Raw genomic sequence first — 17,303 nt, forward strand, 5'->3', positions numbered from 1 at the left:
GTGCATTGCCAGGTCACTAAAGTGAGTATTGCCCCGGCTCATCCCTGATTTCAGAGTCAGTCTTCAAATGTCAAGAGGGAAAATCAGTCCTTAACACACTTCTGTGTTGGGAGAAATATAAGAATCTGTTCTAAAGTCTGTCAGTATTTATAATATTCTGTTATTCATCAAACACTAAAGTCTGTGAGGTGATGTACGTTCTTGGGTACCCGTGTGACTTCAGCAGTTGGTGAAATGTCTTTTGTGTCTCTTGAGTTCATAATTTGCCTCAATTGTGTAATCGTCAAGTACAGTGGCATCTGTGCTGAGCAAACCATGGAAGGAGCTGCTGGAAGTCACTTGCTGAGAAGCTCAGGGAAAATCTGAGCGAGGTGCTAGCAGGGATGTGATCCCCAGAGAGCCTGGCAGGGTGTCCCTGTGGCAGCTCCCTGCCTTTGCAAAGCATTCCCGTGGCTCTGAAATGTTTCTCTTGGCTTTCAAGCCGTGGTACCTGGCTGAGAGAGCAGCAAATGTTGGACACCTTAAAACCTTCAATGGGGTCAGACTAATTTTGGCATTTGGCCCAGCAGGTTTTTCTGACCTTGAGGCAGCCCAAGCTTGTCCCCGACTTGGCTGCTGCCCCTCTTTTCTCGTTCCAGCTTTCTCTGCTCTTTGATTATTACGTTATTTTCAGTAGAACTCTCTAACCTGTTCCTTCCTGCATCTGAGGAAAGCTACAGCAGTTACGGATTCCTTGTTCTATGGATACTAACACGGGTTTCAGTGTTTGTTTTGGTTTTTTTATTGTTGTTTTCTGTGATGTGAATACCCTCCCTCGATCTTTGTATGATGGTGCTAATATATTTGGTAATAATCCTTTATTGGGAAGGGATTTTTAAAAACTGTGATTTCAGCTGAATTTTTCTTCCTTTTGATTTTTTTTCATATTTAAAATGAAAAGCCACAGCCATTTATACAAAAAGGCATCAGCTTTGGCCCCTGGGAAAATGTTGGGGCGGGAATCAAGATTAAACAAATGGGTTTTTACATCGTTTCTGTATGTATTTGATATATAGATCAATATCTGTACAAATTTAATCTTTTATTTTCTTGGTAATTTGTGTTGTCAGTGAGAGAGCATTTAAAGCTTTCTCATGCAATGTACATAACTCAGTGAAAAATGCTTTTGGAGAAATTAATGTTACTTTCATTTTTACGAGACTGCAGATTTTCAGCATGGATGTGAAAAGCATTAAAATTATAACTTTGTGTACAAGATGAAAATAATTCACTAAATTTGCCTTTTTTACACAAAATAAAAATGATTAAAAGTCTTTTTTCTGAATAGTGATGGTTTTGTTCAATAGACACTCTTAACCATATTAAAAATACCCACAATCAGTAAAAATGTGAGTATTTTAAATAATTTTAAGTATGTTGGTGTGACAACAAACTGTGTGAGGCCCTGAGCACAAGATTTGATAAGAGAGGGTGAATTAGATAAACATTCCAGAGAGCAAGCTTTGCACTCAGTCTCATTTCATTTAGTGTTAATATTTGTGTAAGGAGGGAAATTTTGGGGTATCCCTTTTTTCCTCTAGCTGTGTTGGAAGTAATTCCAGCCTCCCTTCAGCTCTCCCTCTGCAAATTTACCACTGCTTGAGTCCAGCAGCTGGACCAGTGGTTCCTGAATGAGTAAAATGACTTTGCTGAGTATTTGAAGAGGGGTCTGTTGTAAGTGAATGCACCACAAGGAATTAGCTCACATCCATTTATTTGACAGTCACTTTCAGCACTAAGATAACCGGGCTTGCTCTCAGGCAGCAGCTGGAATGAGATGAGGTGTTGGAAGGCACAAATCACTGGCAGAGCCCGTCACTCATAGATCCAGTCGTGTGCACAAGGCTTGAAGTCGATGAGCTCTGCGGGTTTGAACCACAGGTTGATCTCCTTCTGTGCACTCTCCACAGAGTCACTGCCGTGGATGATGTTCCTGTGGAAAGAGACAAACGTTGTTCACTATAAAAATACACTTCCAGCAGCCTTGTTCTCCATTTGCAAAAACTTGGATGAAGCAGCTGGAGAAGGAGAGTATTGCTGTTATTTCAGGTAGAATGTTCCAACACCCACCCCCCCAAGAGCTAATTATGCCTATCAGGGGTTACTTTAGAGCTCCTGTTCTACACCAGCCCCTGCCTGAGCTCACACGCCGCTCTGGGGAGGAGCTGGACTGCAAATGAAGTCAGCTTTGTACCACTTTCCTAAGCAGCAGCAATGCACTGTGACTTGCAATTGAAATACCATCAGACTAAGCTCTCTACCACCAATTCTGACTTTCTAGAATAAAAAACTGCCAACAATTTTTGTGTTGTCGTGTAAACAGTGAGTAGAAGTTGAGTTTTCAGTATCAATTAATAGATTGAATACAAACCTTCCCACTTGAATGCAGAAGTCACCACGGATGGTGCCAGGCTTGGAGTCTGCAGGGTTGGTTTCCCCCAGCATTACTCTCCCAGTTTTAACCACGTTGAGTCCTTCCCATACCTTAAGGTAAAAACCACAAAAATTCTGTTAACCTATGCTTATACAAAATACTGACAATTCATCTTTGCTCTACCACACCTTGCAAACAAAGGTTCTACCACTAATGATATTAACCTTGCCTAGGTTTTCTCTTATGCCTGGAAAGGTGACAAGGGAAAAAAAAACATATGAACGGGAAGTGATTGTAAAAAGGGCTATCAACATTGTTACTGCAATTAAAAAGATACTTTAAGCCTCATCTTTGTAGACAAAATATACTTTGTAACCAGAGTTAATATACAAACCCTTTGTGTTGGCGTGGAAAAGGGACACCCTGCTGAGTGTTCTTTCCTAGTTTATCATCACATCAGGACATGCTATTACAGCAAGGCCTTGTTTTGGCAGGAATGTAAGAATGAATGACACAAAAGTTGGGTTTTTGGATCAGAGAGCCTGACCTTTTTTTAGCCCAAACCACATTTTTTGGTGCAGAAGATTTGCTTTCAGGAATTTTGCTTTATACATATACTCATTTTATATGTATTTATATGCACTTTTCTTGTTATATTGTAATTTCACTGTCTTACATTTTTCTGCCACTATCAGAAGTAGGTCATTTGAAAAAAAAAAAAGTTTCTGTAGCACTATCTCTGAATATTCCTAATAATTTAAACAGTAAAACAAATATATTCAAGAAAGTAATCTTTAACTAATACCAAGTCACTTACCATGGCCACAATAGGTCCAGAGTTCATGTATTTAACCAAACCAGGGAAGAAGGGGCGGTCTTTCAGGTCAATGTAATGTTGTTTGAGCAGGTCTTCAGAGGCCTTTAAAAGGGCAGATAAAACCTTAAATGTAATTTTCTGACTATCATTAACCAAAAGATGTTACAGCTGTAAACTATGGCGTTAGTGATTAGATTCACTAATAATAAATGTTAACAACGATGCTGCAGGGCTATTGTGGGTATCAGCAGGAGCTCCTGCTGCAGCATTAAAGCAGCTCTTTGTGGCAGTGCTGGGAATTGCCAATAGGATTTCTTCACACTGCAGTGCCCATCTGTGATTAAGTGATTTATTAAAAAACTCTGGATATTGATCTAATACCAATATCCAACTATGACGGACAAAGACTCTCTAACAGTTTAAAGTTAGAAAGTGTCTGTTTATTACACATCACAATTTACAGATGATCACGGGGTCTTTTATGTCCAGGAGTATTGAATACCCAAAACACAAATGCACATTCATAACTCTGGTACATCCCATTCCCCGCTCCGTATGGTAATTAGCCCAAAAGCCATTAAGCGTGGGGAGTTTGTTCTTTAAAATGGGTCGGTGGTCTTTTTTATGGGGTGGGGTCCCAAAATGATGAAGTAAGATGGGTCTTCCTCCCTTTGACTTTTTAACCTTTAGTGTTTGTGACAGCTGAATCCTGTTTTTTCTAGGATTGTATTGTATTGTATTCATGGGGCCTATTGATTATTCAGGATGCAAAAGCCTGGTTTGGCAGCTTCCCTGATTTATCAGTTCCTTCCATGATTTATCAGTTCCTTCAGTCTGGCTTCTGTTAACAAAAAGGGAAGTCCTGGCTACATTATCTCAGCATTATCTATTTTGACTACAGTCTTTAATTCTTCTAAATCAATGCAGGATGTCGGGATGATGTTCCCCAACAAAACCTTCCAGCCACGGGCACTGCAGCTGTCAGTGGGGCTGCATTAAACCTGGGGAGCAAAGTTCGCTTTTTTAGGCCTGGGAGAATCTGAGCGGCTGAAAGGAAGGCGGGGCCGCCACGTGCTGGGCACATCCGCCATCAGTCAGTGCCTTGTGCTGCAGGGGGAGCCCAGGGGAGGGAGATCCTGGGCTGGGGCACATCCACCATCAGTCAGTCCCTTGTGCTGCAGGGGAGGGAGATCCTGGGCTGGGGCACATCCATCAGTCAGTCCCTTGTGCTGCAAGGGGGAGCCCAGGGGAGGGAGATCCTGGGCTGGGGCACATCCATCAGTCAGTCCCTTGTGCTGCAGGGGAGGGAGATCCCGGGCTGGGGCTGGGGTGGCTGTGGGAACCCACACCCAGGGCAGGGACCCGTTTTGGGGCGAGCCGCGGGCACTCACATGCACGAATTTCATGGCCACGAGGCGGAATCCTTTCTGCTCGAACCGTTTGATGATTTCCCCGACCAGGCCGCGCTGGACGCCGTCGGGCTTGATGGCGATGAAGGTGCGCTCGCCGTTCCCCGCCATGGCGCTGAGGGAGGGAGGGAGGGAAGGAGGGAACGCGGCGTGAGGGGACGCGCGGCCTCAAGGTCGGCGGCGGCCATGGCGGCACCGCCCCGCCACGCGGCACCGCCACAGAACCGGTTACCGGCCTCACCGAGCCCCTCCGCCCGCACCGAGCCCGGCCCGGCCCCGCCACAGACCGTGTCCCGGCCCCTCCGAGCCCCGCCAGGCCCGGCCCGGCCTCACCTCTCCGGAGCCGCTGCCGCCGCCGCCGCGTCCGCCGCAGGAAGAGGCCGAGCAGGAGGCGGGCGGGCCGCGCATCCCCCGCCCCGCGCAGAGGAGGAGCCGCCGGGCCGGCGGCGCTTCGGGGGCGGAATCGGCAGCGCCACGAGGGACCGGACCGGGGTGAGATGGGCTGGGATGAGCCGGGATGAGCCGGGATGGGATGGGACAGGACGGGACCAGCCAGGACCGCGGTCACCGCCAGGCCCCGAGCCCCAGGGGCGGCTCTTGGCCAGGCCCCGCCGCACCTGTCGCCTCTGCCACCTCAAGGGTTATTAATTTAAGGAAACTGTCTTAAGCCTTTGGAGCATAGAAAAGACGGTGGGTGTTTAACAAAATTAAATAAGTTTTCATTCATTTTTTTTCTGGGTTGGCTGATTTCAGGCGTCCCCGAGGCCCGAGGGTTGGTCCTGCACGGCTGCAGCTCCTCAAAGCAGATTTATCACAGAAAAGCCGTGTGGGATCCATAACCCAGGAATATTATTGGTGGTTGTGGGATCCATAACCCAGGAATATTATTGGTGATTTTACTGGGAAGATGAAGCTGCCAAATGTCAAAACCTCACAGTCCTTGAACATGTGTCACAACATGAAGCGGGGAGTGTTTTGTGTGTTTTGTTACTTTTTATGATGTGTCTTCATTATCACCTCCAGCTCAGGCCTTGGTCTGTGCTTTCTTCAGATGGGAGATGCTGATAGTTGGTGTATCAACAGCAGGGTCTTCTTTACATGTTCACTGGGTGTTATCCTCACCAAACAGACAGTTTAAGCACACTATATTAATATAATATAACTTTCTAATATAACACATATAGTATTCATTTCAATATTTGCAAAAAGCCAATCGTATAATATATATTTATAACACAAAGGAGCAGCAGGGGCAGGACTCCCTTCCCAAGCAATGACCCGAATCCTCCTCCTCTATATCTGAGAGTGAGAGAGAGCCCAGAGCTGCCCCACCTGCCCCATTCTCCTGGTATCTCTGTCCCTCAAAGAGAAACTCTCCCAGCTCAGAGAAATTCAACCTCCTTCCCCCCACCAAGCTTGGCCCTTTGTTTTTTTAAGTCCCCATAAGTATCCATGAATCAGTGTTTCTTAGCAACTTATGGGGAAAATTCTATAGGTAAGAAGGAATAAAAGACAAGAAAACTCACCCCCAACAGTGTTTGGATACAAGAACTCACTCTGAGGGGAAAAAAACATGTGGAGCTTGAGAAACTGATTCCATGAAACTCTTGGTTTTGCTGAATAAAATGTTGCAGGGAAATAAATACATAATATCAGTCCCAGTTCATCGTCCAGGACAAGTTTTGTTGTTCAAACTGAAACACCTTCTGTGTTATTATGACTATTTCTTTACATCATTAAATAAATACAAAATGATAGTGCTAAAGTCACTTCTGTAACAACTTATCCAAGGACTGTTTGCTTTGTAGTTGCAGCTGCTAAGGAAAGAACAGTAATGAGAACAAAGCCAAATTATCAGCTGTTCAGCAGGCAAAACAAACAGCACTTGTTGCTCCGTGCAATGTTAGAGAGCTGCTGCACTGAAGTGGCTGAAGGTAAAATCTTCCTCATCCTTCCTCACATTAATCTTCTTTTCACATAAAAGGACATTTCATAAAGCCTGGCTGGTTAATCTTTCCTTAAATCCCGTGTGGTAGGAAAAAAGAGCAAACTGAAACAGTGTCAGTTGTCACTCCAGCCAGAGCTGAGCTCTTTATGAATAAAGCACATTCTGAGAAGAGAAATGGGTTTTTTCCTGCAGCTGTTTTAGGAATGGGGACACGCTCGACTTGATATTAAGTAAATCCTCAACATTTGAGTATATTATCAATGCATTTACACACCATCAGTTGTCCTCTAATGTTTTAGCAAAGATAAGCTCTGACTCTGAGCCATTTGCATATTTATTTACAAAATAATTTTTTGCCCATTTTTTTAATGTTTACAAAAATATTCCCTACGACTTTAAAGTGCTTCAGAAAAACATATCTGTTATCTGCTCTGTGTTTTCACCTCATATCTCTCAAACCCAGAAGCAGCTTTTAAAACAGCATGAAGTGTTGACAAAAATCTGGATTCCCATTTGTGTTGACAAAAATCTGGATTCCCATTTGTAAGTACCCTTTGTAAATAGAAAATGGCACTGAAGAAGACATAAGAGGATGGTTTTCACTGGAAAAAAAACCCCATTGTCAAGGTATTGATTTTCCTATTGAAGTTTCAATATAATACTGGATACTATATATTTAAGGATTTCATTTTATTTTATTTTATTTTATTTAGGATTTTATTTTATAATATTTAAGGATTTTAGTTTAATTTAATAATATTCTTCTTTATAAAACTCCCAATAATTTTCCAGGCTGTTTTTACCCTCCAAAGAAAAAAAGAAGCATCAAGGTGAAAAAAAAAAAAAAAAAGAAAATTCAATCTTAGAATATTTTTCAAAAGTTTAATAAGGTATTTGCTTTCCTCTTCCAAAAATCCTACAATTTCAGTTTGGGGATTCCAAAATCCAAATGAAGTTTTGTTCTCAGTCATCTAAAACTGTGTAAATATTTTACCAAGCTGAGAGAGAGAGAGATGTTCCCTTGGCTTGTTTGAATTTGTTTGTGACAAAGAGGTAAATGGTGTTTTCAAAAAAAGTTATAGTGTGTGCACAGGGGTGGATGTGTCCCCCCCTCAAAAGTCTTGGGTTCTCCTGTTTTTCTCATGTTTTTCAATCAATTCACAACATTATTTAGACAATCTGCCCATCACTCTATTCAAACTCCAAGACTCAAACATTTGGGAGACACCAGTGGCAAAAGGAGGTGTTTTTTTTTTTTAAATTGAAATGGTTTTAAGTTGAATTGTTTATTGTTTATAGTGTTAAGTCAAAAAATTGTAACTTCCAAGTAATGAGCCTGCAACATGCCATCTTAAAACCTTTTATTTCTAGTAATCACTTTTAACAGCTCCCAAATGCAAATGTCATAACTCCAATGATACATGAGATATATCACTAGCTAAGGGAAGCTAGACTTGTCGAGTTGAGTAGAAAGCCTTATTCAAAACAGATTTATTATCTGTGTCATCATGTTGTCTTTGTCATCCTTACTGCAAGGCACCTGCAGAAGATAACAAAGAACACTTTTACAGTTTTTAATATAACCAAAAGGTGTTCATGGTCTGAAGCTGCTCCCCAAACTCGACTAGCCTAGAAATAAAACAAGTCCCTGGAAGGATTTGAACACAGAGACCTCAGGCAGTCCCTTTGGACCCCACATGCACATGTATCACTGGCCAGGGAGCTGGGAGGTGATAAGACCCAGACCAATCAGTGTCTAGACCCAGGAGTTTTGAGCTCTCTATAAAAGAACAATAAAACAGGCTGTTTGTCTTATGATCAAGAGATCTGGAGTCGTGATTTCTGTCTCCAACCTACAACTGCGTGGAACAGCTCATGGACATATCAGAAGATCCAGGCTGGGTGTTAATCATAGATCCACTCATGAGCACAGCTCCTGTAATCAACCAGTTCTTCAGCAGTGAACCACAAATTGATCTCTGTCTCAGCACTTTCCACAGAATCACTACCATGAATGATGTTCCTAGGAAAAGAAAAGGTGAATAAAAGAGTAAGAGAATTCTTAAAGAAAAATGAGCTTCTTGTTTTGAAGTGATTCCCATTATGGACAGGAGCTTGAAGTTCCTAGTTTACTTTAACAGTCAAGTAGGAAAAGACACAGCATAGGCAGTGCCAGTTTTGCTCCTCATTTTTGTCAATAGGGACAACCATGACTTGATCCCCATCCTTAGATCCTAACATGAAATGGGCACAGGGAATGGCAGCTCCATGTGTAAGACAGAGAAGGATGGAGCACAGTTTCAGCAGATATCATGACGTAACACTTGTCATTTAATGCTTTTGGATAATACCAAAAGTTTTAAAATTTACCTTCCAACTTGGACACAGAAGTCCCCACGAATAGTGCCGGGCTTGGAATCGAATGGATTGGTTTCCCCCAGCATCAGTCTTCCTGTCTTAATCACATTTAGACCTTCCCACACCTTAAAGAAAAAAAAAACCCATTCAGATTATCAAATTTTAGCAGCAGATAAATTATATCATCCACAAGAACAGGGGGCTGTCCATCATGGCACAAATCTCCATCTGAATATTTGTCACAGCGAGACATATTTTATCTCCAATTCTTCTCTCAGATTCCTGAAGCATCTGCTCACATGGTCCCCTTCTGTACAATCCCCCTCCTCACCCAGGGTGGGGAGAGAACAATTTTCCATCTCAGTATGTCAAACAGTCTCACAGAGCTGTCTGCTCATGGGAGAGCTAGACCTCAACTATTTTACAAATACATTATTGAGGAAAAAAAGGAAATAGAGTTAAAATATTCCACCATCCTTTTTCAGCTGGCTTACTACATGGCATTTGTAGTAAGAGTAGGGCTTTTGTGCAGGTTTACTGTTTCTCAGGGTCCTGGTTTTGATTCTCTTTTGCCCTGCCCTCTTCCTTAACAAACTGACTCAAAGGAGGGAAAGATTATGAGAAAATATTAAAGAAAAAGAGTTAACAGCACATCTTCCTAATCACAGTATTTGAATCTTGATTTTAAAGGATTTAAAATCCTTTAAAAAATAAACTAGAATCCAACAGGTGACACAATCCCACTGCAGGGAAGACAATCAAGCAGGGTGGTTTTCCTTGCCAGGAACTCACCATGGCTACGACAGGTCCCGAGTGCATGTACTGCACCAGCCCATCATAGAATGGCCTGTCCTTGAGGTCGATGTAGTGTTCCCTCAGAAGGTCCTCAGAGGCCTGGGTTAAAAACCACGCAGACAGAAAAAAGCTTACAGTAAGAACTTAAGAGCATAGTGAAATCATAGAGATTAACCACAGAGCACTGGTAATCCTGAAACTTGCACGCACTTCAAAATTCAGTATTTCCAGCACCTTCCTAGGAGCACTTTTGGTTGATATGAATTTGAACCGTTTGCTTTAACCATAACTAAACTTAGAAAAGTTTCTGTTGCCAATACGGGCAGTTTATGTGACCTGGAATTTGTGAAAGATACTCGAAGATATTTATTAAGCATAGGATGCACCTGAAAGAATATTCTCTTCAGACTAAGGGCATCAAGTTACTAAAATTAGTGTGCTTAGCACGTCTAAAGCATTTAGCCAGAGCTGGGAATTGGAACTTTTCCAAAAACATCCCAAGTACTTCTCAAAATTTCAGTTTTGAATGTTCCAGAGGCCACATTTGTTGTTAGAACACGCTGCTCTATTTGAAGGCTACAGCTGATATAAAAAAGCAGACACAGGAATTGAGGAGAGCTTACATGTATTAATTTCATGGCTACCAGTTTGAATCCTTTCTTCTCGAAGCGTCGGATGATTTCCCCCACCAGCCCCCTCTGGACCCCGTCGGGTTTGATGGCGATGAAAGTTCGCTCGTCGATGGCTGCCATGGTCCTGGGGAGAGGGAGAATAAAACTGGTTATTCCAGGACTGTGAGACCCCAGCCCTGGCTGCTCTCAGTGTCATTAAATTGGCTGCATCTAATCCACGGTCTCTGATGTCTGGACAAACCAGTGACCGCACACAGGTTTTCCCAAGTGCTGCAGGAGTGAGTCTGAACCAGCGGAAAGATATAAAGCGTAGGAACAATCAGCGAACACTGAAATCAGAAAAGCTCAGGATGGAAAGGAAGGTAATGATCATCACAGATCCATCAGGGGAGGGCAGGGGTGACACTGAGGGGACAGAGGACCCTTCCTGCTTACCTGCTGGTGGCTCTGGCACACCTCGAAGCTTGTCCCCCGCTGGTGTCCCCCGCTGTCCCCGCTGTGTCCGGCAGCGGTGGCTCTGTCCAGCCGTGTCCCCGCAGGTCCCCCCGGCTTACCCGTGTCCCCCCCCCGGCACAGCGTTACCGAGGTGACAGCTCGGCCTCCCGCCCTCTGAGATCCATCCCTGTCCCAGATCCTCCGCCCCGGTGACACCGGCACCCACCCACCGGCCCTTCGGCATCTCACTCCTGCCTGCCACATCCTGGGCTTTATTTAACAAAAGGCATGTACCATTATTTTAATAAAAATCTCCTTATCGTACTGTCCTGTTTGTGTTTCCTCTTTAAAGGAGGTTATTAATTTTGTTTGGGTGGGTTTTTTTTTTTCTGATTATACTATATTAGCTTTTTGAGTCAAAAGACCCTCCAATCGTTTATCACTGAGCTGTTTTACCTTGAGTGTTCTATTGCCTTTGAGAGAAGAGAGGATAAAGCATCTGGATGGAAATCCATGCTTGCCTTGTTTTTGTTTCCAAACTGAGATGAACTTCCTGGGCTCCACTCCCTGGCTGTTCTTGAAAGCAAAATAATGAATATTTTGCATCCCTCTGGACAGGGAAAAATCCAGATTTTTTCCTTTCCTGGGATCCCTTCTCTTCACCACAATTCACACCTCCATGTGGTATTTTTAGTTCTGGTGGGAGACTCCAGATCTGACCTAAGCATCTATTCAACCATCCTGCTTTCTTGTATTCAGGGTCTTATTCCATCATACTTTCCAAGATCTCTGATTTAATAGATGGTATTTTAACAATCACAGCATCATACATTCTAGCAAGTCCTCCTTGAGGTTATTTTGGAATTAGAGTTTCTGAGTGTTCTCCAGACAATGCCAATCCAATTTATTATTTATTCTCTTGCTTTGACACACATTTATTTAAGATGTTTCATACTACTTAAACAAACTGTAATGCTGTAATCTTCGCTATGGCAAAATAACTTATAAAAATAGAAGAAAGGTCTCTAGAAATAGGGTATTTATAAAAAAATATTAAGTTTAAAGCAGCAATAGGACATCTATTTACAGCCTTGTTAAATCTACATCATTTAATGATTAAAGCTTAGGACTTGCCCTAAGGTGGGCAAGGATGACTTCCAGCTTTACCACAGGTCTGCTCAGGGATCTCTGCCAAGTCTTTTAACCTCATTAAATAAGGGTCAACTTCGTCACTTTTGAGATTAATCCATGATTAGCAGAGCAAATTGTTACTGGATAAAGGAACTTTTGCTGGTGGCAAATTTTACCAAGATCACTTAATTCCATTGGAAATTACATGTATTACATTGGAAATCACGTTTATCTAAAATGTGAAGAAGTAGATTGTTTAGACAAATAATTTCCAAAAAATGGACTGATCATGGGAGAGAAGTAAACACCTTCAAAATTCTCAGTGAGGGAACTAAGTGTAATTGCTGAGCTCAAACCATTTCCACATTACTTAAAACCAGAAAAGATTTTTAAAACAGGCCTGAGACAGGACTGATTGTGAATGTCTCCAGACTTCAGGAGAATTTAACACAGATCCAGCTTTGCTGGTTTGGCCCCAGATTTACAGTGGCCACAGCTCACAGCCTCTGTCTGTACCACCCAGAATATCTGGGCTTCTCATCAAAAATCATATTTTGTGCTGTGTCCCTCTTACTCCTTGTAACCAGAGTCTTCACTAACATGTTTTGTTGCTCCAGAATATCCTACTTTTTATTTAGCTGACTGCTGCTATTATTCATCAATCTTTATCTTGATTTCTGTTGTGCTTTAAGGTATAAACCACTATAGAATTAAACTTTTACAAAAATTTATCCCTCTGGGTAAAGTCCCAGTTAAACTCTTCTAATCCCAGAGTCATCTGAGGGCTGATTTTTTCCCTGGTAAATTGCAAATCAATTTAATTTTACAGCAGGGGAGCTGTCTCTAGCCAGAAGCAGAGGCACAGGAGAATTGTGTCTTTTGGACTGTGTGGATCAATGGCCTGGCACATCAGAAACATGGAAATACAAAGCTTTGGTTGATACTGGTGTGCAGCTGTCTCAGTTTGAAAGAGAGTTGTCTGCTATGGGAAGCAGGAGCTTCACTTGGAATGGAGAATGTAAATCTCCTTTCTCCAAATTATCCTGTCTTTCAAACTAGGGCAGTGTACAACTGCTAAAGAGAACCAGGAAAAAAAATAATCCCTTCATAGAGATAATTCCCAATAATTTAAATGAAAATTTCACTTGAGAAGATGTATGAGAGTACACATTATATCTTTTAAAATATATATTTTTAGCTGGAATGATGTCATTTTTTGGTAATAATTAAAAGCCAAACACCTTTTCTTTCCTTTTGCCATGTTTATAAATTGTTTTTCGACCACCTGTGCCTTGCCTGTACCATGTTAAATATTAGCTTGGGAGGATGATGATGTCTAAACAGGACTCAATAAATCCAATATACAGGGCTGGAGTTTTTTCTTCTTTGTCATTCCTGTGCAGACTCACTGGCTCAGTACATGGAGAAACAAGGCAGCACATTCATTTAAAGCACAGTTCCTGCCTTAGAACCAGTACAAATGAGAGAAAATTAGGTGCAAGGCTCTGCTGCTCTCCAGTGGAGCTGAATGCAATCACCACAGTTAAAATGCCACCCTTTCTCAAGTTTTCTGCCTTTTTAAAAGCACATTTTAATTTCTTTGTGCCTGGACTGCTGCTGGGCCATGTGATATGAAAAATACCAATTTCCCCAAGTTTGAGTTGTATGATACAAGCTGCAGCAGAGGAGGTTTAGAGTGGATATTAAGAAAAAATTCTTCACTCAAAGCACTGTCAAGCCCTGGCAGAGGCTGCCCAGGGCAACGATGGAATTATCATCCCTGGAGGGATCTGAAAAATCTGCAGATGTGGCCCTTGGGGACGTGGTTTAGTGGTGGCCCTGGCAGTGCTGGGTTAATGGATGGACTTGATGGTCTTAAAGGGTTTTTTTCAACATAAATAACCCCATGATAAAATGAGGGATGTGAAAGACCTCGGAAATTTTTCAATCTCAGTAGGTATTTTCAAGATTACTGTAAATGTCTGTAACAGCACCCATTGTTCCCATGACAGGACACATAATCCAGAATGGAACTCCCTGTTCCAAATCCTAGGGAAATCAATCTCTCTCAGCAAGTGCAAGATGCCTTCCAAGCTAAGAAAGCTAGATGCCTTCCAAGCTATTATTGCTAAGAAAACTGGATTTCTGATATTATCTGGAGACCTTATTAGAAAGGAAAGGCCTTTTTGCTGCCAGACACCAGCCAACACAGAGCTGTGAAGTCACAAAATCCAGGAGCTAAGATCCTAACTTTGTCAGTCATCCCTCAGTGAATCATCACCAGGTCTATTTGTGCCTCTGTGGGTGTGATAAACAAATACCCCAGGAGGTGTCAGACTGCATTGCCTCACATCTGCAATTCACAGAGGGAGCTGCCTATGGGACACCCCACAATGGAACCAGGGATCCTCATCCTGGTCCCAAAGGGACCAAACCTGCTGTCAGGGCCCCCAGAGTCTCCACCAACACCGCTCAGGCTTTGATGTTCACCCTGGTGACCTGGGCTGTAACAGGAATAGCATTGCCAGCAGCACCTGGGAGTGATTGTTTTTGCACTGCTGTGTTCAGCTTTGGCCTGCTCACTTTAAAAAAGATGTTGAGGGGCTAGAGGGTGTCCAAAGAAGAGGAACAAGGCTTGTAAAGGGACTAGAAAACAGGTCTTATGAGGCTGGGTTTGTTTAGTCTTGAGAAGAGGAGGCTCAGGGATGATCTCACAGCTCTCTAGAACTACTGACAGGAGCATGTAGTGAGGTGGGGATGGGGCTCTTCTGCTGTGCCTGCAGAGAGAGGACCAAAGCTGAGATAGGGGAGATTCAGATTAAATATTAGAAAAGTTTATTTTTACTGTTTGTGTGGCCAGGGGTTGGAAGGGGTTGGAATCACCACACTGGACCCGGCACTGGGATGTGGTTCAGTGGTGCAGGAGCCACAGGGGCAGGGCAGGGTGCACGCTCACAGTGGGTGACAGAAACACAGAAGGAACTCGGCTGGAAAGGACCTTTGAGATCATCCAGTCCAACCTATGACCCAACACCGCCTTGTCAACCACACTGTGGCGCTGAGAGCCACATCCAGTCTTTTCTTAAACACTTCGGTGACACCTCCCCGGGCAGCCCATTCCAAACCCAATCATTCGTTCCGTGGAGAATTTCTTCCTAATGTCCAACCTGAACCTCCCCTGGAGCAGCTGAGGGCTGTGTCCCCCTGTCCTGTCCCTTGTTTCCGGGGAGCAGAGCCCGACCCTCAGCAGACTCCTGAGAGAGGAGAGGGGTGAGATCTCCCTGAGGCTCCTTTTCTCCAGGCTGAGCTCCCACAGCCGCCTCAGCCCCTCACACAGCGAGTGTGCTCCGGGCCCTTCCCCAGCCTCGTTGCCTTTTCACAGATCTCTTCCAATCTTGACGATTCGGTGACTCCGGCCCTTCCCCGTGTCACTCCAAACACATTTCCCCTCATGGCGACGCCATCTTGGCCAGCGACCACCCCGTGACGTCACTCAGCCCCGCCTCTCCATGACGTCACCGTGCAGACCACACCCCCCCAACCGCGTGACGTCACGGGCGTGGCCCCGCCCCACGCCGCCGTCCCGGCAGGCCCCGCCCGGCGCGGCGGGTGAGGTCAGAGGCGCGCGCCGCTCCCCGCCCGGCCCCGCCGAGTCTCCGCCGCCGCCGCAGGAGCCGCTCCGAGCAGGACCCGCCGGGCCCCGCCAGGCCCCCGCAGCCCCTCGCCGCCGCCATGGAGCTGGCGGACGGCGTGGTGTACCAGGAGGACCCCGGCGGGCCCGGCCCCGCCATGATGTCGGAGCGGGTGTCGGGGCTGGCGGGCTCCATCTACCGCGAGTTCGAGCGGCTCATCGGACGCTACGACGAGGAGGTGGTGGCCGAGCTGATGCCGCTGGTGGTGGCCGTGCTGGAGAACCTGGACTCGGTGTGCGCTCACAGCCAGGAGACCAGCGTGGAGCTGGAGCTGCTGCGGGACGACAACGAGCAGCTGCTCACGCAGTACGAGCGGGAGAAGGCGCTGCGCAAACAGGCCGAGGAGGTGAGGGACGGCGCTGGGCCCGGCCCGGTGCGGCTCCGGGGGGGCGCTGGGCCTGCCCGGGGCCGGCAGCGAGAACCGGGGCCGCCAGTGACGGGCTGGGGCCGCGGCTCGGCTCGGCAGGAGGGTGAGGAGGGCGGGGATCCCTCCCGAGCCCGCCGGTCCCGGAGCCAGCCCCGGTAACCCCCGCAGAGCGGGAGGGGAACGGAGCCAACATGGAACCGTGTCCTGGCTGCGCTGTCACGGCCCGCGGGATGCTCCCTGCGCAGGGAGCCGGCTTGTCCGTTTTTACAAAAATATTAACAACAACAGCGCATTGTTAAACCCATGGAAATACAGTGTCTAGGCTGGAGCCCTTCAGAGTTGGTACATAAAGCTGCAGGCAGCAACAGGTGATGTGGATCTCCACTGACATCCTCTCTGATTTGGGATGTTCGATGTTTTTAGTTCAGTTTTTGTACCGAGAATCATTTCAACATAAATAAGCTCGTGAGGCATTATCTAATGTGATGTTATAAAGCAATACAATAGGAGTCAGCTGTGCGGGATAACTTCCTGCAGCTCTTTGTCTTGCCAGACTCCTGGAGGAAATTGGATTGGCAGCATTATCTGTAATAGAACAAGCTCTCTTACAAGTCTATTTCCAGACCCCTTGTCCTCTGCTAATCTCTCTGCTTGTGCTTGCCTTCTAAATTTTCCAAAAATCACAACAACTGATTTTGTTCACACTGAGGGTGAACACAATATTGACAGTAAAAGCTTAATTAAAAAAAAAAACATTAGCCCTGTCAAAATACTTCTTTATTTCTGTTGTAAGTAAGTGCAGAATGTTGTCTGCAGTTTATTCCAGGACTCAGTTTGTTGTGAAGTGCTGTGGTATGAATGGAACTCTTGGACTGACAGATCATTCATCCTCCTTATCAAACACAGTGTGATTTTATGATGCTTTATGGACTCCAGTCAGGGGACAGGAGTTGACACACTATTTCCAACACAAGCTGGTGTAAAAGGGTCTTTTAGAAAATATTAAGAGTAATAGGAAGGGATTGATAAATACTTTATGAACCAATTCATGAGAAAATCTATCAGACTTGAAGCACAGGCAGCACAGGTGTGTTCAGGACAGGCACATGTGTTAGTCAGGCATGGCTGTTGAATTATTTTCTCAATGCTGAAATAACCTGATGGGTGCAGTATTATTGAAATAAAAGGAGGGAACAGAAATTTAACACTATTTTCCTTGGACAAAAAGTTGCTGGCTTAGCACATTTCTTCTGTTGTGGAGTTTGCTCGTGTCATGTGGTGGCAAAATGGAGAATTTTGAGCTGCT

The 17,303-nt window shown here is 44.7% G+C and overlaps 3 protein-coding genes across 6 annotated transcripts in view; 1 reads left to right on the forward strand and 2 right to left on the reverse strand.

The window, feature by feature from the left end:
* Positions 1-1,736: 1,736 nt before the first annotated feature.
* Positions 1,737-5,038, reverse strand: LOC310916633 (nucleoside diphosphate kinase). Its single transcript, XM_083874319.1, has 5 exons — positions 4,973-5,038; positions 4,622-4,754; positions 3,231-3,332; positions 2,411-2,523; positions 1,737-1,972 (listed from the first exon to the last, which is right to left on the reverse strand). Exons 2-5 carry the CDS (start codon positions 4,748-4,750, stop codon positions 1,855-1,857), a joined length of 462 nt encoding a protein of 153 aa, XP_083730445.1. The 5' UTR covers positions 4,751-4,754; positions 4,973-5,038; the 3' UTR covers positions 1,737-1,854.
* A 3,454-nt stretch (positions 5,039-8,492) lies between these two features.
* Positions 8,493-10,504, reverse strand: LOC310916634 (nucleoside diphosphate kinase-like; the record flags this gene model as incomplete). Its single annotated transcript, XM_083874320.1, has 4 exons — positions 10,364-10,504; positions 9,738-9,839; positions 8,958-9,070; positions 8,493-8,610 (listed from the first exon to the last, which is right to left on the reverse strand). Exons 1-4 carry the CDS (start codon positions 10,490-10,492, stop codon positions 8,493-8,495), a joined length of 462 nt encoding a protein of 153 aa, XP_083730446.1. The 5' UTR covers positions 10,493-10,504.
* A 5,107-nt stretch (positions 10,505-15,611) lies between these two features.
* SPAG9 (sperm associated antigen 9) overlaps positions 15,612-17,303 on the forward strand; it is a 56,741-nt gene continuing 55,049 nt past the window's right edge. For 2 of the 4 annotated variants that reach the window (XM_083874652.1, XM_083874653.1), the window contains exon 1: positions 15,613-15,976. In XM_083874652.1, the coding sequence (XP_083730778.1) occupies positions 15,671-15,976 (306 nt within the window). In that variant the 5' untranslated portion in view covers positions 15,613-15,670. Of the gene's footprint in view, positions 15,977-17,303 lie in introns of all 4 variants that reach the window. The other 2 variants (XM_083874654.1, XM_083874655.1) reach the window with 2 other exon arrangements.

This window comes from Zosterops lateralis, assembly GCF_965231275.1.
Source record: "Zosterops lateralis genome assembly, chromosome: 18".
NCBI lineage: Eukaryota > Metazoa > Chordata > Aves > Passeriformes > Zosteropidae > Zosterops > Zosterops lateralis.

Coding starts and splice junctions, on each gene's coding strand:
- LOC310916633 (XM_083874319.1), bottom strand. CDS start 4,750: ATGGCGGGGAACGGCGAGCGCACCTTCATCGCCATCAAGCCCGACGGC. Junction 3,333..4,621: donor TGGCCATGAAATTCGTGCAT/GTGAGTGCCCGC, acceptor GCCCTTTTAAAG/GCCTCTGAAGACCTGCTCAA. Junction 2,524..3,230: donor CTGGACCTATTGTGGCCATG/GTAAGTGACTTG, acceptor TTTTACCTTAAG/GTATGGGAAGGACTCAACGT.